The sequence below is a fragment of the Sinocyclocheilus rhinocerous genome, unplaced genomic scaffold (genome assembly GCF_001515625.1).
Source record: "Sinocyclocheilus rhinocerous isolate Xijiao unplaced genomic scaffold, SAMN03320098_v1.1 scaffold942, whole genome shotgun sequence".
NCBI lineage: Eukaryota > Metazoa > Chordata > Actinopteri > Cypriniformes > Cyprinidae > Sinocyclocheilus > Sinocyclocheilus rhinocerous.
This window is the reverse complement of record NW_015627890.1, coordinates 134,699-159,585: the sequence shown is the minus strand read 5'-3', so window position 1 is coordinate 159,585 and position 24,887 is coordinate 134,699. Positions and strand designations below refer to the sequence as shown.

The following is a 24,887-nucleotide window of genomic DNA, read 5'->3' as shown; positions in this document are numbered from 1 at the left end:
GCACCTTATAATAACTGTAACTACAGTTATAATACGTATCGATTAATTGTTGCACCTTTAGTGTATAATGCATTAAAACAAATGACAAGCAACCAATTTCAGATTTAACATGGCATCTGCAAATATTATAATGCATTTTAACCATGGTTACAATTATGAAATGAATACCTATTTTGCTGCATTATTCATAAAGGGTTCAAGTAAAGTGTGGCCATGTATTTTTTATTCATTATTAATTATTATTTATTGTTATTATTATTTATTTGAAAGAAAATGAAGGCTGTGTCCATCGTGACATTATTTTTTATGACAATTAAGCACATTTCACACTAAATTCTTATTGAAGTGTTGCAAAAAACCTAATTTTCATTATTGTAATGCAAAAAAAAAATATATATATATATATTATAAATTTTTCATATTTTGTATTAAATAATTTATAGATTTATAATCTATAATGTATAGATTTATTTAGAGATTTGTAATAATTTATATTATTTTTATTTATATATTTATTTGTTTAAATGGCTTTGATTTTTGCTGATTTAATGCACTACATTACAAATCTCTATATTGCAGCAATGAGAATCTGTAATTAGAAAAAAGTGAGTTACAAAAACTATCCAGAGACATTACAGTAATGAGACTTTTGTGGTCAAATTTATTTAATTGTCGAAAAAAAGAATAATGTCGCAATGCAGAAAATCTTAATGTTTCTAAAACAGGCATTATTGCAGAATATAATGTCTTGGTGTGAAATGTGACTGGGCTGAGCTGGTTGAGCTCCAGACAGAGTCAAGTTTGATATAAATAGGTGTGTAAGTTCATGATAATGCTGTCTTGTCTTTTCCCAGGTACTCTAGGGAAGCCTGCGGTGATCCAGACAAGCAAAAGCCCTGCGGGCGTCACCATACAGCTCTCAGGAAACCAGAAAAACAAGCTGAATGACCCGGGGGGAGGCTCCTTCAGGTGTAGTACCGGCCGCTGGCACATGGGGGCAGCGTTTCACCAGCCTGCTGCTGATGACTGGGGGCCACTCTCTCAGCGAGGGCCGACGCTGCCTCTCATCTTTCTTATGCTTTCTTTTCTCTCTTGTTTGCTCGAAACTGTCGCTCTGAATGTCAGTGAGACGGAACACATGAGAGAGCTTAAGCTTTAGTGTCTGGTTTACCGGATGTTGCTTTCTCCTTTCATTTAATGTGTGTGGTAATTTCAAAACAAGCTAAAATACCTTGAAATGAACATAGTATTATAGTAATTACAATATTTATAATATTTTTATATAATTATTAACATTAGTTAACTACTTTAGTTCACATGAACTAAGCATGAACAATACTTCTACAGCATTTATTATACTAACTAATGTTAATTTCAACATTTACTAATGCATTATTAAAATCAAAAGTTGTGCTTGTTAACATTAGTTAATGCACTGAATTAACATGAACTAACAATGAATGACTGCATTTTCATTAACTAACATGAACAAAGATGAATAAATACTGTATTGTTCATTGTTTGTTCATGTTAGTTAATGCATTAAACTAACATTATCTAATGGAACCTTATTGCAAAGTGTTACCATTATTTTTTCTATTTCATTTACTAAAAATAATTTATTAATATTTTTATTTTTAGTCAACAATAACAATGCTGTCTTTTATGTATTTTGAATATAAAATATAATGCTTTTGTAAATATGACCAATTATTAAGTAGTATGGGATAAATAGATAATTCACACAATGATTTTCAAATACTTTTTTCCCCTTAAAGATTATTAAATACTTGAAAATCAAGTATTTCAAATACTTTTTTGCTTTAAATGAACATTTTAAGTGAACATCAGAAAGACGATTCACATGAGAGAGCTTAACGTGAAATAGGACATTGATTTGATCTTTTATTTAATGTACTTGGTAATTTCAAAACAAGCTAAAATACCTTAAAATATAGTAAGTACAGTTACAGTAGTTTATACGGTATAACTTTGGTAGCTTAATATTTATTCATACATTATGGCTTTACGGTAAGATCTATAGTATTTTGCCGAAAGTATGATTATCGTGGTAAACTGCATGACAGTTTCTGTGTTTCCGAGGCACAGATATTATGCAAATAAGAGAATGTGTGTGTTTTTGTGTTTGACTGTTGCAATATCATAGCCAGACTTTAGCTCTCTTCCAAACTGAATTTAAAGTTGCTATCCTGATGCAACATGATGCAGCCTTCCAGAACAGCTTGTTTTGGCCAAATTTGCATGCTGGTTAAACTCGATTGGAATCACTTGTGAATCATGTGCTTCACGTGAGCAGCACTATTTGTGTGGCACAGTGAGTTGCTGCCTATGTAGGGCGTTTGATTTCAGGTTTCAGGTTAACTGCCTATGTAGAGTGTGATCAGTGAGGGTTTGTAAGAGAGCGATTGTGCTTTGTGTTTGTGTTTGTGAGTGTGTCACAGGTCACAGAGTTCACTCTCTCTGCCCAGGGCTTCAGCTGCAGGCGCTGATTGATAAACCAATAAATCTTTAGCAGTGTGGCTAATTAAGGTTTGCTCGGTACTGACGGCGTGTTTCGTGACCATGATGTTTTTGATTGGCTCTCCACCCATCGGGTAACAACTGATTCAACCTGAAGCCGTCTTTTAGTTTAGTTTAGTTAATGCAGCAAAGATTTCCCATTTGGCATAAAGACTTGTTTTTATTAGTGGCATTCACTGTTGCTATAGCTCATACCGAACAACCCTAACACTAATTGTTGAATACTCATCCTGTACTCTGTATATCAGTGTTATTTTAGTATTATTTATATACTATTATAGTATTTATTATTATTTTTATTTCGTTTTGTTTTCTTTTTCTATATTTAATTTTGGTTTTAGTATGTTTTGTTATCTGTTTTTGCCATTTTTATTAGTTTTTTAATATTTAAATATTTTTAATATTATAATATTATTTTATTAATATTATTTTTAGTGAAATGTAATGAAATATATTTTACCGTATTTACATTTCATTTAAAAAACAATGCATTTAAATATGATATTAAAAATATTTAAATATAAAAACGAATACAATGTAAACAAAATACAACTAATAAATAAAACTAATAAAAATTAAAGGAACTTTTAAACTAAAATTAAAATGCAAACTGAAAATAGAAAAAAAGAAAAAATCTAATTCAAAACATCAAATATCAAAATATTTAGCTTTAATTAATTAATTTATTTTTTTGTAATTTTACTTATTTTACTTGTCACTCAAACACTTATTTCAATTAGTTGCTATGGCAACTATTCTAATTTATAAGTTATTTAAATTGACATTTTTCATCATATATTTATATTTTATTTTATTTCAGTTTTTTTTATTTAATTTCATTTACCAACCATTTATTAATCATTTTAGTTTTAATCAACAATAACAACACTCATTTGTATCTATTTGAATATTTTGCAATGAAGTTAAAATATATTGCTTTTATGATCAATAATTAGGTAGGTTTGTGTTGATTTTGATTGTCTTTTCCAGTGCTTCATGAAATGAGCAGATCGTTTGCTCAATGACTCACGCAATACTTTTTCTACTCAAAGCTTATTATATTATAAAACGTATAATATATGCTATTTCAAATACTTATTTTTGCTTCAAATGAACAATATAATGAGCTGGTTGGTTTGTTTAAAGGCTTAAAACTCAATATTCAATCATTTAAAAAAATTCTTTATGTGCAAAATATTTCAGGAACCAAAGACACTGAAAAAATCATGTTCTTCACTGTTTTAGCTATCATGGTAACTTTTTCATAGTGGGAAGCTGAATGGGACAGATCATTTTTGGCAGAAGAAAGATGAATATGACACACTAATAGTACTCATGACTTCTACACCAAACTATTGAGTTGCTCTCATTGATTTCTGTGGCGAGTGGTGGCAGCTAGGCTAACATGCTAACTCTGGGCAGTGCTAATCGCCTCTGTCAGCTCCTACCGTGGTGTCAGGACTCAGAGACACCCTGCCCAGCCCGGGAGAGGCATGCGGCCGCCGCGGCTCTGGCAGGGGGCGCGACAGGGCCGTACGCACACACACGGGCACCGGGGGTGGCTGGACGCGGGCACCAGATGCCAGGGGGTCAATGTCAGAAACAGAGGTACAGACGCGGACGTAAATGAGAATGGAGCTGAGTGAACTTTGACCTCTGTGACCAGAGCCATGAAGTTTTCAGCAGTGCCTCGGGTGCAGGAGTCTCTGCCGCGCCGCTCCTCTGCTAATGTGCCGTAATTAGGACACTGTTACCAAGGCAACAGGGAAAAAAGGAGAGCAATGATTGGGTGGAAAAGCTGCCAGTCACACTGGTGGACTGACATACCTGCCTAATAACATTAACGGTCGGTGTTATTTCAGTGTTATTTATATCCTATTATAGTGTTTATTAATATTTTGAATTAGCTTTAATTTTATATTTTCATTTTAGTTCAAGTTTTATGAACTTTTTGTTTTTATTAGTTTAATTTTTATATTTCTATTTAGCTTTCATTTATTTTTGTTTCAGTTTTAATTTGAGTACTTTTGGTACTTCAACTTGCAGTGTTATTTTATTATTATATATATTGTTATAGTATTTATTAATATTTTGATTTAGCTTTTATTTTTATATGTTCTCATTTTAATTTTTGTTAGTTTTATTAACCTTTTGTGACTTTTTCATTTTTATTACATTATTTATGCTTCTTATGAGCTTTTTATATTCGTACTTTTGGTACTTCAACTTGCAGTGTTATTTTATTATTATATATATTGTTATAGTATTTATTAATATTTTGATTTAGCTTTTATTTTTATATGTTCTCATTTTAATTTTTGTTAGTTTTATTAACCTTTTGTGACTTTTTCATTTTTATTACATTATTTATAATTCTTATGAGCTTTTTATATTCATATACTGTTGTAGTGTTTATTCATATTAGCTTTTATTTTTATATTTTCAGCTTCAGTTTAATTTTTAGTAATTTATTGTGCTTTTGTAATTTTTTATTAGTTTAAAATTTCTATTTAGCTGTAATTCATTTGATTGAGTTTTAGTTTCAGTACTTTTAGCAGACCTACTTAAACTTTTTATTTCAGTTAGTTGTCAAGGCACTTTTTTAAGTTTAACATTTTCATTTATTTCACTGAAAATGATTTAAAACAATTTTAGGTTTAGTTTTACACTGCGACCGATGGCTCGGAGTCGGAATAAAAAGCCACCTCTGTTAGAAAAACGAATGATCTGATTGAGTTTATACTGAATTAAATTTCTAATTAAACAAGGCGATAATCTGTTACATGAAACATTCATTAAACATCTGATTTCTTTCATAATCAGTGCACATGTGTCAAGGACGACTCCAGAGATGTTTTTGGAAGAGAAACTGACATGCGGCTAATATGTTTACACGAGATGCGCTGTTTCTAATTCTGGTGTTTTGTTAACTAAAGTCCTCAAACTGTGAAGACAGCTTTCTGGGATGCGGGATCAGTCAGGTCTGACAGAACTCACATTCACACTCTGTCATTCAAAAAAAGTCTGTGAACATTTATTTCATTTTATTTTATTTATTTTTTCTCACATGCACATTCCCATTCTGTTCATAACACATGCACATGGGTAGTTGACAAATAAAATTTCCATATGCATTAATAAATAAATTCATTAATTTTAGTCATTCTTATTTAAATGTTTTGCATGAAACATTCATTAAACATCTGATTTCTTTCATAATCAGTGCACATGTGTCAAGGACGACTCCAGAGATGTTTTTGGAAGAGAAACTGACATGCGGCTAATATGTTTACACGAGATGCGCTGTTTCTAATTCTGGTGTTTTGTTAACTAAAGTCCTCAAAATGTGAAGACAGCTTTCTGGGACGCAGCATCAGTCAGGTCTGACAGAACTCTCATTCACACTCTGTCATTCAAAAAAAAGTCTGTGAACATTTATTTAATTTAATTTAATTTATTTTTTCTCACATGCACATTCCCATTCTGTTCATAACACATGCACATGGGTAGTTGACAAATAACATTTCCATATGCATTAATAAATAAATAAATTCATTAATTTTAGTCATTTTTATTTTTATTTTTTGCTCATTCACATTCTGTTCTTAATATATGTGATGCACAAATAACATGTCCATGAACGTTTATTATATTTATTATAATATTTTTTTAAATGCATATTCCCATTTATTTATTTATTTAAATTTTATTTTCTTGCATGCACATTGCTGTTCTGTTCAGAATACATGTGATGCGCATGGGTATTTGACAAATAATATAGCCATGATCTTTTATATTTATTTACTTAATAAAATTTTTTTATGTTGATGTTTAATAAAATATTTAATAAAAATGTTTTACTCTTTTTTTTTTTTAAATACCATTCCTAATCAGTTTTGTTTGGTTGTTTCGTTTGATCCTGTGGCATCTCTAATCTCATATAAGCTCTGAAAACCACCATGAACAACTTATAATAATAATAATGCGTACAAAACATAACGCAGTTTTAATATTTAAAGTAGTTTATCTGTGCATGTAAACATCACTGGCTGATTGTAGAATAGCTTTGATTTAGTGCTGAACGGATATGCATTATTATGTTGATTGGAATCTGTACTACTCTGTGTAACTCTATAATAAGATAACGTGCTGTGAGATCAGACTGACGATTATCTTGTATTTGCAGAGACGATGATGACATCAACGATGTGGCGTCTATGGCCGGCGTGAACCTCAACGAGGAGAGCGCGCGTATTCTAGCGACCAACTCTGATCTGGTGGGAACGCAGATCCGCTCCTGTAAAGACGAGGCCTTCCTGTCTACAGGTCTGCTACACCGGCGTATACTGGAAACAGGTACAGTATCTCCACAACTAACACACCTCAACCACATGACTTGTTTATAGTTCTAAATATATGTGTAGAATTATATAAGATGCTCTCACAAGGACACAGAAGCCCATCTGTGATGATCTGGAGTTATTCTGGAGAGCCTAGAGCTTTGAAGCGTTCTCTGTTCTTGTGAATGTAGGCCAGGCCACCAGGAGAGTGTGTCCTTATTGCTCGCTATATCAGAATTGCGTTGATCATTGTCCCTTGAACATTTTATATAGTTTCAACTGGATCTTAAACAGTTTCCGGCCGAGTCAGTCTGTGTCATGCTGTTGAATACCACAGAGAAATGTTCGACTCATCCTTCCATGTCTGTGTAAATAACAAAAAGAAATGTAATGAATGTTGAATGTTTGTCCGCCTACATTTCCATCGCATCCGCATATCTGTCAACATGCTTATTTAACCTTGAACATTCCTCAGCATATGACCACCAACATTTATATCCAAACAAATGTGAGAAAACACACTACCATTCAAAGGTTTTGGGTCGGTAAGATTTTTATGAAAGAAATTAACACTTTTATTCAGCAAGGACGCATTAAATTGACCAAAAGTGACAGTAAAGGCATTTATAATGTTACAAAAGAGTTCTATTTCACATAGATGCTGTTCTTTTGAACTTTCTCTTCATCAAAGAATCCTGAAAAATAAAATGCATCACGGTTTCCACAAAAATATTAAGCAACATTGATAATAATCAGAAATGTTTCTTGAGCAGCAAATCAGCATATTAGAATGATTTCTGAAGACCATGTGACACTGAAGACTGGAGTAATGCTGCTGAAAATTCAGCTTTGATCACAGAAATAAATTACATTTTACAATATATTCACATAGAAAACAGCTATTTTACATTGCAATAATATTTCACTGTTTTGAGAGTATTTTTGGTCAAATAAATGCAGTCTTGGTGAGCAGAAGAGACAAAAACATAATAAATCTTAGCGACCCCAAACTAAAATAAAAGTTGGCATTAAGCTAATTATTCGCAATGAGTTTCACATTGAACTGCTAAATTGAGTAGAATTTCTCTCACAAAATGCTTTTGTTTGATTTAAGATTCAGACTAGAATCTTATGACTTGTATGAAGTTTTTTTTTCTCACAAGCTAGTTTACACTAGATGCACAGCACTTGTTGTGTCACCCTTGTGTTCGCTACACATTAGATCTCAGTTAAGCGTCAGAAGCCCTGGGACGTCTGTTTTACCGCACGTTAGCGTGGCCGTTGAGCTGTCGCTGGGAGCGCGGTGAAACCAGTAATTCTTCTCAAAGGTGCAGGAGTGTGTGTAGGACGATGAAGCGCCCCCTGCTGGGCCGTGGCGTAGCGGCGGTGTGGTGTCGTGTCGTTGATGGGCTGCTGGAGAACTTGTAGGTGACAGCAAACCAAGGGAGGCACAAATCCTGCCAGCTCGGCTCAATCTGAGAGAAATGCACACACACACACAACCCAACAAAACTCCTGAAAGCCCTGATTCACTCTCAAACACAAAGATCACATCCGTTACACTCGCTCATGCTACTTTAAACAGTTATGATGTATTATACTTTTAGTCAACATGAAATCGAAAATTGCATGCTTTGTATTTTGTGTGTGCATTCCTGTTATTTAAACAGTAGAGCATGACGCTAGCAAGGTCATGGGTTCGATTCCCATTGAAAACATGAAATAATCAAACACATACTTTAAATGCAATGTTTTTTTTTGTTTTGCTTGTTTGTTTGTTTTTGCAAAACTTAAATTTCAACAAAAATACAACATTAGAGAACAAAATACATGTGGGGGAATACAGAGAAAAACAAAACAAAATAAATGGCTTATGAGTTTGATTACCATGGAAAGCATTACCCAATAAAAGACATAGTTTAAATTAGGCCTGGGCGATAAAACGGTATCGATATTTTTATAAACGGTACACTTTCTTCGATATCGATAGAAAAATTGTTCGATATAGCGCACGATAGGGCTGGGCGATATAGCAAAAAAATTGATCAACGATATAATGTTTCATATCGTTCGGTATCGATAATTATTGACGTGATGATGTGATGATGATGTAAGTGACGTTGTTGCATTTTAATGTTTTGTTAGTCTAGCCCACGAGACGCGCCGCTGCTGCGTTATTCATTCAAAATATTAGAGAAATATAGAAGCTCAATGTGGAGAAGATCTTGATTAGGTTAAAACCGAAACCAAGCCATTCACACAGATTCAGCGCATTTTTTAGACGGACAAATGACTGCTGCACTCGCGTCACACAGAAGAGATGTATAGAAAGCCATGCAAAGTTAAAACAGTTTAAACTTTTAGAAAACACGTCGCGAATTTGTGGAGGTTTATTCCTTTTCACTGCGTCTCATATGTTTTTAAATGCAGTCTGTGTGAATGGCGCTTCGGCTCTTTGTTTTTATTGTGTTTGATTGTTAAAACAAAAAATATTTGTTGTTTGTCTCAATAAATTGTGTTAATTATAAATATTAAAAAAAATATACAGTGGTTAAATTTAAACATTTTTTTTCTATTGCTTTTTGTTTTAAAAAAGGTTATAAAAAATGTCAATAATTATCGATACCGAATGATATGAAACATTATATAGTTGGTAAATTTTTTAGCTATATCACCCAGCCCTAGTTTAAATGCAATGTTTTTTTTTTTTGTTTTTGTTTTTTGCAAAACTTAAATTTGAACAAAAATACAACATTAGAAAACCAAAAACAAGGGGGAATACAGAGATAAAAAAAGTAAATGGGTCATGAGTATGATTCCCACTGAATGCATGAGCTAATAACATGCATGCCTTGTTTTTTTTTCTCCCACCAGAACTTACATTTTAACAAAAATACAACATTAGGAAACAAAAAAACAAGTGGGGGAATTCAGAGAAAACAAACCAAGAATGGGTCATGGGTTCGATTCCCATGGAGATAATGAATTCTAAAAATGTATACCCTGAATGCAAAGGTTTTTTTTTTTTTGTGCAAAATTTAAATTTGAACAAAAATACAACATTAGAAAACAAAAACAAGTGGGGGGATACAGAGAAAAATAGCAAATACTGCACAGTTGGGTTTAAACTGAAGGTGTCTAGCTTTGTAAATATGTTGTTTACCCATCATACAAATGAAGTTTAAGACATCATCTAGCACCTTATAGCCACCTTGAATGCAATGATAATCACTTTGGATAAAAGCGTCTGCCAAATGCATTAATGCAAGTGTACTTAATGTCGTTCATGCATGTTCATGCATGACCAAGACTGCCAAATGAAGACTCCAGCTGTGTGTGTGAGGACTTCTGGTCCATCTGGAGTGTCTCATGTAAACCGTGTCAGATCAGAGTAATTGTGTGGTTGAACTGACCCACAGGATGGTTTTCGAGCAAGCGCTCCGTCTGCGGGGACTGAAGCTCTTCTGACAGATTGTTTATAGGTGACGGGAAGGAAAGGTTGATTTTGATGCTTCTAAGTTTTAAAACACAGGTAAACCTGCATGAAGACATTTGCAAAAGATTTTATTGTCTGGAAAAGCAGCTTGTTATTTTTTAGGACCAAATTTCTTAAATTCTTTAGTTCATCTAAATGCTTCTTGTGCTTTTTAAAGAACCGTGGCCTTAAGAAAATCCTCATGTTTTGACATTTCTATGATGTTTTCAGCATTTATTTTTCCTGTTTTTACTTGTTCCCTTGTAAGATCTCGTTTGGAGTCATTAAGGACACTCTCTGCACGTTTAGCGGCTGATTTAAATAATTGGTGTGATATCCTTCAAATAACAGTGGAAGGAGAACTTACGTTAATAGCAAATTAAAGACGGGGATGTTGTAGATAGAAGCGCTCAGAACTGAGATGGGCACTCGAGTTGCATTTTAATAGACTTCAGACTCGACTCCAGACTCGACCTGAAAAGACTTCAGACTTGACTCGACTCAACAAGAAGCACTCGGGAATATTTTAAACACAACTCAAGTGTTTTATCCTTAACTACTGATATCATGAAGAAAGAACTTGGGAGTTACTTATATGTTTTTACTATATCTGTGCCACATATTTTACATGTTATTTTATTTAAATAAAAATAAAACAAGTCAAAAGAATAGAAAAAGATTAGAAAATGCTAGTGTTAGAGGGTTATTTTTTTATAATAAATAAAAAGAAGATAGAATAGAAAAAGAATAGAGAATGCTAGTGTTAGAGGCTCTTTTTTTTTTTTTTTTTTTTAGAAAGAAAACTAGTATGAAAAGAAAAAGAATAGAGAGTGCAAGTGTTAGACATTTGGTTATATTAGTGTGTCAGAATCAGGAACTTCATGAAGATCGGCTAGATGCAGTGAATGTGGGAAAACAATTAAAAATACTGGAATGACCACATACATATTCAAACGTTTTACATCTTAGAACGCACCCACAAAGGTTAATAACATTAACATTAACATTAAATATGATGCAGTGTGTCCTGTTAAAAACATGAACGAAAAATCTAGCCTTAAACCGAGCATGACGTTTTATCAATCTTTTTGTAATATATTGCTTTTTTAAAGATATGGCTTTTCTCTCTCTTAATGTGTATGGGTGTGTGTGTGTGTATGTTTTTTCTATCCCGGTGGGGACTTAAACCTGAATACACACTGACTCATGGGGACCTAAATTGAGGTCCCCATGGGTAAACAAGCTTATAAATAATTTATTCAGATGCAGTACCTAATAAAAGTAATTATGTCTACTTACTGTCTATTTAACGTTGTAATTGGTGCTATTAATTATGGAAAAAATAATGCGTATGGGTTTATATATTATATAAACTATGTATGATATAGTTTAGCAATATCACACGAGCAAGAGTGCTGTTTTCCCGAATATCTGCACGATTGCAAATGTGATATAGATTTTAATACAATGGTTCAATAAACAAGAAGTTAATATCATGTGAAGTTTTAGACACAATATTGTATTGTCTGCTTTGCTCAGTTTCGTAAATGAAAATAGTTCAAACAAAGCCACAACAGAACTTTTGTGCGACTCTTAGAAAAACAGCAGTGTTTCGTTCCTGAATTAATCGATTTTAATCGAGTCAATGATTCAGTGAGCAATTTATAAAGAGAGTCACTTGCTTCGTTTCCGAATGAATCGTCCGTTTGAAGGAGTCGGTTGAATGAATTACTGAATGACTCACTCAATCATTAAGACGGTGACTTGCGCCACCTACTGGAGGTTTTAGTTTCATCATTTGAGTATCATTTCATAAAAAAAATAATTTCATATTTCAATTCTCATTTTTTTTTTTAAAACCATTAATGTTCATCTATTATCATTATTTATGCTATGTTGAATCAAAATATTTCTTTTTTTGTAATGTCTATCCAATGCTGTACTCATCTAACACAATGTTTTTAAATGATCTTTTGGGGGCCATATTCTCATCTTAAATTGATGTGTGATTAATTATTTCTAGAATTAGATTAATTAGCATCTAGTGGCTACATCATGGTGTTACAGATGATTTTGAATATGAACGGGCCTCCTCAAATTAATAATTTTACATGTATTTTTGTATCTTGGATTGACTCTATGTACAGGTAGAGGAAGACAATTTGAGCTAGATTCCTTGTAGTATCCCTGGAACATATTTTGTCTTTAAAATACAAGCTTGTAAATAGGATTTTTAAGGATGAGAATTTATTTGCAACAATTAATGAAATGACTCCAGACTTGACCCGGACTCGTGATGAAAGACTCCAGACATCTGATTCCAGCTTAAAGACTTGTGGACATTTCTGGCTCAGAAGGTTTGCAGCGGTCTTTAGAAACTGGTGCTAATTATCCTTTAAAGTAAAAGTTGTCAACTCATGTGAAAGAGCTGATTTTCTTTTTTTCTTTTTCATAGGAAAGAGTAATCACAGATTAAAATGTCAGTCTCTAATTTTTCTCCTCAGTGTCAGTCCAATGAAATGGAGAAAGTTGCTCTTGTTTCTCAGATATTTCTCCTAATAATCTAATATTTTTCTCCAAAATGTCTCAGACTGTGCTTAGATATGCCAAGATTCCTATATCTGCAGTCAAAAGTCAGAGATCTCAATATGAACTCAAAGAAACAACTGAGACAGAGTTGCTTGTTTAAGTCTCTCGAGCTCTTCTGCGTGGTTGGATCAGCTTTGCTGACCTTCCAAACCACAGAGGCTCATCCAAACTCATTTTGCTGAAATTTCAGGAAATCAGGTTTGAAAATGAGCCGCTAGTGCGACAAAACATCCTCTCAACATATTTGTGTTTTAAATGCAGGTCGTGTCGGTTCATCATAACAACTCTTTGTTGTTTCAACACACATTGGACCTTTTTGTGGAAGATTTATAAGACAGGACAGATGTAATTTTCTCTCACTGAACTTCCTTCCAAACATCTGCGCGGTGATGTGTTTTGTTTGATTATTGATATTTTTTCGTAACATCTGCATCTGCTTCTTACTTGTTTCAGCTAAGAGGTTTGGAGTGACGGACGTACCGCTGGAGGCTGTGAACTTCATCTCTCACGCCACCCAGTCCAGATTACGGACGGTGCTGGAGAAAGTTTCCTCCATCGCCCAGCACAGAATGGACTCGTGTAAGGTACGAGACTTGTGGAAGAGATGCTTTTATTATTTATATACAGTGTTGGGGAAAGTTAAAGCAATGCATTACAATATTGCGTTACTCCCTAAAAAAAAAAAAGTAATCTGATTACGTAACTCGCGTTACTTGTAATGTGTTACCCCAACACTGTTTATATATGTATCCTGTGTTGCTGTAAATAGTTTTCCTGCAAACGACACTAACATCATCTGACAGTCACAAACACACAATGGTTAATTCGTCTGCTCATAGCAAAAACTAATCAAACATCATTAACATGAAAATCATTTGCTAGAACACCTTAGCAGCTGCCTAGTGATGCCCTAGCAAAGCCATAGCAACCACCTTGTATACCCTAGTAACACCTAAGAAACCACCCAGAATGCCCTAGAAACCAGCTTGAACATCCTAGCAACCAGCTAAAAATGCCCTAAAAACCATCTTGGACACCCTAGCAACCACCAAGCTGTGTCTTAGCAACTGTACAGAACTCTTTGGCAGCACCCTAGCAACCACCTAGGAACACCATAGCAACCACCCACATTACTTGCAATAGCCTTGCAACACCCAAGAAACCATGCTCTAGCAACCACCTACAACAGCCTAGCAACCAACCACATCACTCTAGTAACACCTAAGCAACCACCTAACAATGCCCTAAAAAACATCTTGAAAACGTTAGAGACGACCTAACAATCCCCTAGTAACAACCTTGTACACCCTAACAACCACCCAGCAACCACTTAGAAACACCTCTCTAGCAACACTCTAGCAACGGCCTTGCAAGACCCAAGCAGCCACCTAGAATGCCCTAGAAACAATCTTGGAACACCTTAGCAACAACATAGCAATGCACTAGCTACCAGAACTCTTGGCAGCACCCTAGCAATGACCCAAAATGCCCCAGCAGCAATCCAGAACACCCTAGCAATGCCATAGCAGCCATCCAAACTACCCTAGAAACCATCTTGAACACCCTAGCAATGCCTTAGCAACCAGAACTCTTGGCAGCACCCTAGAAATGTTCCAAAATGCCCCTGCAGCCATCTGGAAAACCCTAGCAACACCATAGCAACCACCCAAACTGCCATAGAAACCATCTTAAACACCCTAATGACCCACTAGCAATGCCCTAGCAACCAGGACTCTTTGCAGCACCCTAGCAATGACCCAGCAGCCATCCAGAACACCCCAGCAATGCCATAGCAGCCATCCAAACTACCCTAGAAACCATCTTGAACACCCTAGCAATGCCTTAGCAACCAGAACTCTTGGCAGCACCCTAGAAATGTTCCAAAATGCCCCTGCAGCCATCTGGAAAACCCTAGCAACACCATAGCAACCACCCAAACTGCCATAGAAACCATCTTAAACACCCTAGCGACCCACTAGCAATGCCCTAGCAACCAGGACTCTTGGCAGCACCCTAGCAATGACCCAGCAGCCATCCAGAATACCCTAGCAACACCATAGCAACCACCCAAACTGCCATAGAAACCATCTTAAACACCCTAGCGACCCACTAGCAATGCCCTAGCAACCAGGACTCTTGGCAGCACCCTAGCAATGACCCAGCAGCCATCCAGAATACCCTAGCAACACCATAGTAACCACCTAAACAACCCTAGAAACCATCTTGAACACCCTAGCAATCACTTGCCATTCTGACTGGCTGTTTTACAGAATAACTTGACCGGTTTGCTGAAGTTTGTGTTAATAAACTTTCTGTTTGTATGCATTCTATTGTTAGTTCATTATGCATGTCTATGTGTGCAGTTTTAATGTTTAAATGTATTAGATAGATATATGTATATTTTTCACTGTTAGTTCATGTTAACATACGCAATCGTATTGTTGAAGTGTTGCTGAAATGCTGCTGTTGAAGTGGAAACTTTTGGGCACATGAATTACAAAGAGACCGATGCAGACAGGTAAACAATTCAGTATTCAAACCCACAGCCAGAGAGTCCAACACACGCTTTACCCGCACAGCCGAGCACATCACATTAAACGCAGCACTCTTTCAAGAGACTCGCGTTAACGGGAACCCAAAACAAACCCACAAAGGAGGAAAAGCAGGTGGCGGAGCGCTTTAAAAGCTGTTTATTTGTGTACATGGCGAATAGCTTAGCGAAGAGGAACGCCGTCACGGACGCACGTTTTGTTTTTTTGTTTTTCTGTTTGGTGTGTTGTGGCTTTTTTGTTGCGTCTGGCGCTCTCCGCGTGCTGCTTTATAAATGAGCCGTACGAGACGCGCCTGTGTGAAGAAACTGACATCAGCAAAAAACAAGAGCGTCCTGAAACAGGCACGGCTGACTTCATAGCCATCAAAGAACAGGAGAGACGGAGGCAGGGATGACAGGAGAGACGAGCTAATCAGAAAATGAAAAGAGGCAGGGATAGCGCAGGAAGTGCGCAAAACATCGAGGTCGCTTTCTGAAGTAAACATGTTTTTTGCGTTCGACCCATAAACTTCCGTCTCACCTGCCTAAGAAGAAAGTTTTCATCATGATTTGAGTCATAAACACTCATAAATAAGTTCAAATGTGCATCAAAACTTCTCCTGACCTCTTTCTCTCTGTCTCTCTGCAGGAAGACGAGTGGCACGAGCCGTCGTCTGATGTGCGCTCGCAGCTCAAGTTTTTCGAGCAGTTGGAACGGATGGAAAAGCAGAGGAAAGATGAGCGAGAACGAGAGATTCTCCTCAGAGCAGCGAAGGTAATCTGGCACCTCGTGATCTCTCAGATCCTCTCGTTTATGGCACATAAATGTTAATGATGGGATCTCAGCTGCAGAAGAACAGAAGTTCTTCACACTTCTTCAAATACATGGGTTAGATCACCCACGCTTATTAACTCTTTTCCTGCCAGCATTTAAAAAAAAAAAATAATAATTGCCAGCCACCACCAGTATTTTTGGTCATATTCACAAAAGTGTAATGGCACCCAGAATATTTTGTTGTATGAATATCTAAACATGCAATATAGCAAAACAAAGAACAGAGTCTCTGGTTTTAAACAACAACAACAAAAAAAACTGTTTTATTCTAGCTTCATGCAAACTTTTTTATCAACACTTGAATGTAGGTAAGTTTCATGAAAAAAGCAATATTTTGAACAAAAAGCTGAGAAAATCGCGTTTTTGTAAAAGACTACATATGGATCAGATTCAGAACGATGATCAAAACATAGATGGAGTAGATCGCTTCCATCAACACATCCACATTTTGTTACATGAAATAAAATACACTTTTAAATGAAGTAAAATAAAATGTAAAAAGTGTATATATTTTAGCTAGGTGCCAAAGCAATATTTTTCTTTTCATTTAATTTTACTAAAAATTTGTAAAAAAAAAAAAAAAAAAGGATAATAATAATAAAAACAATAATAAAACGAATTTGGCATATAAAAAAATAATAATAATAAAAACTGAATAAAATCTAATAAAAATGACAAGATTACAAAAACATTAAAATTATAATGAAAATGGAAAATGCAAAAACAAAAACTATGTAAAATATAATATAATTCTCAGTAGTATCTCAATGATACTGAGCCAATGACATTAGATGAGCTTTGGAGAGACAAACAGAATGAATGTCTGAGTACATCACTCACAAATCAAAAGCATTCTTGCATAATTTGTTGTTTAAAAGAAATCAAATAACAGATCTCTCATTTCTGTCTAAATCATTCTGCAACACATTTTACAGATATCAAATTACAATAACAAAATTAATTGGCAATGGCAGTTTACCCAAGAATGTTTTTATTTGCACAGAAATGCTCTTACTCATCTTTCATGAATTTGGCCCGTTATCTCTGGTCCGCACCCATTGATGGAGCTCAGTGTGCTGTGACTGATCACAGATCAGATATCTGAAGATGCTGGAACAAAGTTTACCTTTATGTGCTGTGCGGTGCGTCTGATCCTGTGAAATGACCAGGAAGCCCCAGGAAACAGGGGCACCACAGTGAAATATTTCGGCTCATTTCCGTCATTAATTAATATAGCTCAGAGACGATGACCCACCATAAAGACCCCCCCGAGTCTCGCCTCCCTTCGGCCTAATGCCATTATTATGCCATAGCTCGGCCACGCAGGAGATTATATCTCCCAAAACGAGACAGTTTAGCTCATACGCGAGCGCGAATGGCCACGCCGACCTCTGTGACTTTGGGCCTGGATGAGACGTTACGCAAGCTGATGTATCGCAGTTGTTAGGGATTTCAACTCCGCTGAAGCCTAAAATGCGATCAAGGAAACATGCATATGTGTTTCCAGCTCAAATGCATTGTAAATGTATCGTCTGTAGCTCTCTGAACTCAACAAATCATTGCCAGTGTAGTCTGGAAACAATGAATGAATGAATATTGACAGACAGAACAAACAAATCTTGCTTTATTTTGGGTTGAGGTCATTGTGAGGGAGCAGAAACCCAATCGTTTGTGTCCTTGTATTCCCGCTCTCGTCTTTAAGCTCAGTGCGATTTGACCCCTTAAACATGAACCTTCTAAAATAAATCTCATCGTTCGTTTCAAATATGACTGGAATCTTTGGGGACGAGCGCGAGGGCCAGGGGCCAAACGCATTACTCTCAGCCGAGATGGCGACCAGTACGTGAACCGCCTGATATATTTAAAACCAATTAGCAGCGAGGAAGGGCAGAGTACTGCCGCCCCTCTCCTCGCCGAGAGAGGGGGAGTTAGGAGCCGTTCTCATGGGGCAATTAAAAAAAGACCAGAGACCTAAACACAAAGCCCTCAGGATCACACGCACACACCTCACACATCTCTCTCGCTTTAAAAGAGACAAAATGAGAGTAAAATCACACAAGGCCACGATGAAATGCTTCAGCAGAGAGATTTACCCTCTCTGACCACACACACACACACACACACACACACGCACACACAAATCCAGAAATCCAAAGACACAAGCAGGACTAGAGAGCTGCAGGGATGATGTATTTTTGTATGTTAGCATCACCCTGGTTCCCTCAACCAGATTTTGGATTATTGCAGAAAATAAGCTGTCACCAACAAAAGTTTATGATTCTTACACATTTCGTTCATCAAGATAATTTCCACAAATGAACACAACCTTTATGAAGCCTAAATGCGATCAGCAGAAGTAAAAAGCTGAAGTTATGCTATAAGCGAACCATACTATGGTTGTAAACTTCAATGTCCACTAAACTTCAGACAACTCTTTCAATCTTTAAGACAAGATGATGATGTATTTTTGTATGTTAGCATCACCCTGGTTCCCTCAACCAGATTTTGGATTATTGCAGAAAATAAGCTCTGTCACCCATTTTGGGCTAGTTGGCTTTTCATATAAGAATGAAATCTTTTAAAATACACTTTTAAGTGTTTGTTTTATTGTACTTTATCTATTTGAATCTGTAGATTTCAATTACTGTACCTATCTTTAAAGAACGTTTCTTAAATGAATTTTCCCTCCACTTCAGCAGTACTTAAATACACCAGACTTCACAGTTCTATTCCTATCTACGTTCTGAAGGGTTTTACTGAGGGGTTTGTTTACATAACATCTGCCTGATTTAATACATTTCATTCTTAAAGACATGGTGAAAATGTATTTATTTTTTGTTCTTGCTGTTGACAGCACTTTCTGATTGATGGACTGATTAAAAAGAGAAAAAATCTCCTCTAAAACCTTGTCATCAGAATAAAACAAGAATTCTGAACCTTGCTTTATCCAGTGTTCAGATATCCGTGCTGGACATTTATGCAAATTAATGCATATTTAAATACAGTGCCTCCTTTGCATATTTAAACATAACATTTTGAAATGAACTTATTTTATTTATATTCTGTTTTCCCTCCATGTAATGCATGAGTTTGTATTAATAAATAAACTCAACACAAAATAACGATGCTTATTTTAAATGTCGTAGAATAGAAGTTGAAAATATCTTGAGCTTGTGTTAAACACAGACCTTATTTCAGGCATTTGACCAAAACCCTCTGACTTCAGCACGATGGAACCGGAAGTGCAAAAGTGCTAATTTCTGGGTTTTAGGACTCATTCCTGCAGCACTTTATGTGACGAAAGGGCCACTAGATGCATGTTTGGGCTTACAGTTTCGACACTGGCACAAACATGCACACACAAATTGGAATAATTGTTTAATTTTCTACATTTGTATACACACACACACACACACACACACACACTGATGAGTGTCAGGCGGCACCTGCATTTGTAACAGTGTGTGTGTGTGTTGTGTCTTTTGATTAGTAGTTGCCTATGGCGGTATGTGTGTGTGTGTGTGTGTGTGTGTTTGAAGGGCACAGCCTGCGGGCTTAGAATCCCTCACCGCTGAACACACACACACACACACACACACACTCCATCCTTGACACATAAGATCTGCCCTTGTTTGTCCTGAACTATTTTAGTGCGGCAGATGAGGTGAGCTTACGACACGCTTTCACCTGCCGTCTGCCCATCTCTCCCTCCATCCTTCCTTCTATCGTTCATCCTTCCTCTATCTTTCTCTCTGTCTCTCCCAGAGTCGCTCGCGGCAAGAAGATCCAGAACAAGCCCGTCTGAAGCAGAAAGCAAAGGAGGTGAGGCCTCCATCATTACCACTGACATTTCAAGGCTCCCGCAGATTAATTTTTTATGTCGTGCTACATATGTAATGCCATTTAAAGTCTGACTCTGGGGAAAAAAAAGAAAGAAGAAAGTTTGAGGAATTATTTTCATTGATTGATGTCCTGTGAAAAAATGAGCGTTTTCCTCTTTCTCTCCAGCTCTGAGCTGGTATTTAGGAGAATGTGCTGTGCGGGGTGGAATGGGGAATCTGATTGGAGATGAAGTCAGAGTTTTTCCCGTTTGACGGATAATTTGCAGAGGCCATTAGCATCATAAAGGCGGATGGCGTGGCGCTCGATCTGGTCCTGTGCTCGCAAGACGGGAGACAATTAGTAACCGTTACTGCGGTATGAGACACAAATTGCTTGCTTGTGTCTTCTCCTGCATTGATTTTTGTTTTTTACGCTGCCAATTAAAAGTAGTGCTGTTCTCAATTCCTGGTAGATCTAATGACGCACTAGTTTTAGGGAAAACAGTTGACTTTGATGCGAGGCTGATGCATGTGTTTGTGGTATTTGTAGAAACAACTTCAGCTTTAGACGCATGTGTTTGTGACGTGCACTGCGATGTTTGCACTCCGGCCATCACCGATGGTGCATGGTGCTGTGAATGTGAGTCCAAACGAGCCCTGTTTTGAAAACCTCCTCTGATACGAATTACGAACACAGAAATGCATTTGTAAATTTGCTCACTTGGTTTGATTGTTCGACCCAAAGCTGAGTTTTATCCCACCCTTCCACCTGCAGCTGTGTTTCTACTGTCAATTTGAGAAAATGACTTTGCTTTTAAAACTAAAACTTGTAGACAAAACGTGTAAAGAACAAGCAAGTCCTGTGTGGACATCAGAGTTGTGCAAAATTCTGAACAGAAGAATTGACTTTTTTGCAATTCATGAGTTGGAATTTGAATGGAATTGGCCACAACTCACAGGAAGCTGAATTGGACATTTACGTTTACATTTATGCATTTGGCAGATGCTTTTATCCAAGGAAACTTACATTGCTTTCAAGTTACACATATTATCAGTGAAAGCTTTCCCTGGGAATCAAACCCATAACCAAATGTGTTATTAGCTAGCACTACAGGAAGATTAATTAAATGTGTTAAACATAAAGAATTATATGTATATGAATTAAAGAAGTTTCTATAGGTGACATTTCAAACAGATCAAACTTTCAGACAAGACTTTATTATTCAAAGTTTGTCTTTGCAAACCTTTTTTTTTCTAGGTAATAATTCACATGCAGTTATAAGAACTTCAGTTCATTTTACATTTATATTTATGCATTTGACGCTTTTATCCTTACATTACATTCAAGGTATATACATTTACATTTGATCAGTTCTTGCTTTCCCTGGGAATCAAACCCATGACCTTGGCCTTGTTAGTGCCATACTCTACATGTTAAGCTACTGGAAATTCTACCTCCTTAAATTCAAATAGCAATTCTGCATCCTGTCTGAAACAGGAATTAGAATTTAAATTGATTCTCAATTCAGTTCTGAATGGTGCACAGCCCTGCTTGAAGAGCTGCGATGATAAATGAATTATACACACCATCTATAGCGGTTTACTCTCATGCATTAGGCAAGATTGCTTTTGTACTAATTGTGAACAATCCCCAGACCCCCATTAACTATCTTTTTAAAGAATTTGTACTATTTACGTTCAACTCAAAATTTATTTTTGTACTAACAATCATAACTGATTATTTATACCAATTTTAATGTTCTCTAAAGAAAATGCAAGTGTTTATGTTCATGCAAACCTCTTTTCTCTATGCTGAAGTGGTTGCCAAGGGGTTGCTATGCAGTTGCTAAGGTGTTCTGAGTGTTTTTCAGCATGTTACTGTTGCTACAGTGTTTTGGGGGGTTGCTAGGTGGTTTCTTTCTGTCTAGTGTGAAAAGTGATCAGTGATCGTCTGCTCTGTAGATGTGCATTTGTGGTATTTTTTCACCTGTTTCATGGTGCAGTTGGTGAAAATGATGCATTTAATTACTTAGTAAAGAAACAACGCACCTTTTCTCAATAGCACACATGATTTGAGGAATAACAGTCTGCAGCATAAACGCTGAACTTTGATACTTAGTTCTAAGGTTTGGTAACTAATTGCCATCCGTGTATCTTCTTCACTGGATCTCCTGACTGTCATCTGTCCATCTTTTTTTTAGGTATCACCCTTGTTTCCTCTCACTCTCTCTCTCTCTCTTCTGCTCCACATTAGAGAGGTGTAACCCTTTAGAGTGGATTGTAGTCTTCCCATCAGCCTGTGCTGTATGTAAATGAGGTGATTTGTAATAGGCTGCGCCCGAGGCCGTGTGATCAAAGTGGATCTCCGCCCTGTTAAGTGGCAGGCAGCTCATCATCTCAACACAGCCAGATTAACTTTCCAACCACAGAACGACTACTACAGCTCACACACACACACACACACACACTCGCTCCGTCTGTGTCATCAAAAACTCCCAACTTGTTTCCAATCAGAATTTTAAATAGGCTGAAATCTCACTTTTATTTGCTGTTGCACCAGAAATGGCGTTTTTCCGTCTCTCTCTCTCTCTCTCTCTCTCTCTGGGCGTAATGGCCGTGGTTGTTTCTCAGTGTGGTTCTTCCTCCGGTTTTCATCTCCTGATTGGCTGCAGGCGACAGAGCTGCTGTTTGCGTCTGTCGTAGAGGTTTCGCACATCTGCCCAAATTTTCATCAGGATAATGAGGTTGATCTGCACTGCTTTCACTCTCTGTGACGGGTAGAACGACGAGAGAGAGGTTTATTACTCATAACCACACCATGGACACACACACACACACACACACACGAGAGTCTTTCTGCATCTCTTGTCAGTGTCACTAGTAGTCATGTTTATACCAACAACTTGATTTCACAACTCCTGATAAGATTTGCACAACAATTTAGTTTAAGGGGAAATGTAGTTTAAAAAAATTCTCTCATTTACTCGGCCTCATGTATTCACAATTTCATTTTGTGTTCCATAGAAAAGATATTTACAGGTTTGGAATGATGTGGGTGAGTAAATGTTGACATAATTATCATTTTTGACTAACATATCGTATATCTTGTCATATATTTGGGACTTTTACACCTTTTGATTTGTCAGATTTAATGTCTTTAATGTCTCTGTTGTTTATCCTAGATTGCAATCAGGGTTGGGAAGGTTACTTTCAAAATTAATTTCACTACAGATTACAAAATACATACGTTTTGCAACTTAATCTAAATACTTTTGAATATTTTGGAACACTAATCAGGTATGTAAAAAAATTAAAATAAAATTACTGATGCTCAAGAAGGCAACTTGATGCATTAAGAGCCGGGGTGTGTAAACTTTCTGCATTGGATAAATTGGGTAAATTGTACTTATTTTGTCTTCTGGGAAACATGTAAGTAGTAGCTTTTGAAGGGCAGTATTAAATTTAAAAAAAAGATCTTTAAACAAAATAAATTTACACATCATCATCCTATTCAAAAGTTTACACCCCCTGCTTTTAATGCATTGTGTTTCCTTCTTGAGCATCAGTAAACATTTTCACCTTTTGTAATAGTTGCGTAAGAGTCAGTTGAAAAGATGGATCTCAAAATCATACAGTCATTGTTGGAAAGGGTTCAAATACACAGAAGACGCTGAAAGACCAAAGAAAGATGTCTCAAACTATTCTCAAACCAGCCAAGATACCAAAATCTGCAATCAAAAGTCTGAGATCTCAGCTTGGTCTCAAATATTCCTCATCAAATTCTCCCCAAACCAAACAATCTGCTCTTCTAAGCACATTCTATTTATATCATTATTTATGATATAAAAGTTCATATTGAGATCTCTGATATTTGATTGCAGTTGAGTGCAGTTTGAGAAATTTTTTAGGTCTTTTCTGCCAATCTGTGAGTCTTTTTCAATTTGCTCTCTTTTGAAATCGCAATTGTGATATCGACGAGATCTGACTTGTGATTTGTCTTTCCTTTGGGAGACTCCGTTAAACGAGCGTCTGCCTCGACAAGCGCGTGCATCTGATGGACAGATGTTGTCTGATCGGGGCAGGTTTTCTATCATTCGTCTTTTTCAGCCCTTCACAAACATCCGATTCCCCGTAATGTCATCGAGCACATGTGTTTGGGAACCTATTTCCACAGTCCTCAGCGATGCCCAAAGGTCAGATGGGATATTTTTAAAGTGCCCAGGGTGAAAATCAATGACCAAAAAAAGAGACAGGATGCAGGAACAGGGCCGCCCACTCTAATCAGCAGCGCCTCACCGCAGATACAACAAATCTGCAGAGAAAAGCGGAGAGATTGCGAGGGGACACATGACAAATAGAGAGAGGAAGAAGGCAAAATAAAGTGAAAGAAGCCGCAAATACATAACAGAGAGCGAGCGAGAGAAGCCCTGGCAGATACATCACTGTGTCAGGTCACACAGACACTCTGCGGCCACAGATTCATCATCGCTGCCCCGCTCTCAACAGGAGAGGAGAGGCGAGGCAGGGCAGAGGACGCAGAGTGACCACTGCTGACCACCTGGGTAAACCGGTGCATTTTACCACAACAGCCCCTGGTCCTGCGCGGCCGCCGGCTGCCGTGTCACAGACAAGGACAGAGTAACAGAGGTGGCGTAAACGTTGGCTCCCGGTGCTGCTAAATGCACGAGTTTGTACCACTGCTGATGACTGTGAGTGGACATCAAACACAGAAGAAGGTCAATCAGAGATCTTTAGA

The 24,887-nt window shown here is 36.6% G+C and overlaps 1 protein-coding gene across 1 annotated transcript in view; it reads left to right on the top strand.

Moving 5' to 3' along the window:
* LOC107734866 (transcription initiation factor TFIID subunit 4-like) overlaps positions 1–24,887 on the top strand; it is a 97,772-nt gene that overhangs the window by 20,917 nt on the left and 51,968 nt on the right. Inside the window, exons 9-13 of the mRNA XM_016546757.1 lie at positions 855–969; positions 6,728–6,897; positions 13,399–13,529; positions 16,125–16,250; positions 20,076–20,132. Coding sequence (XP_016402243.1) covers positions 855–969; positions 6,728–6,897; positions 13,399–13,529; positions 16,125–16,250; positions 20,076–20,132 — 599 coding nt within the window. The remainder of the gene's footprint in view (positions 1–854; positions 970–6,727; positions 6,898–13,398; positions 13,530–16,124; positions 16,251–20,075; positions 20,133–24,887) is intronic.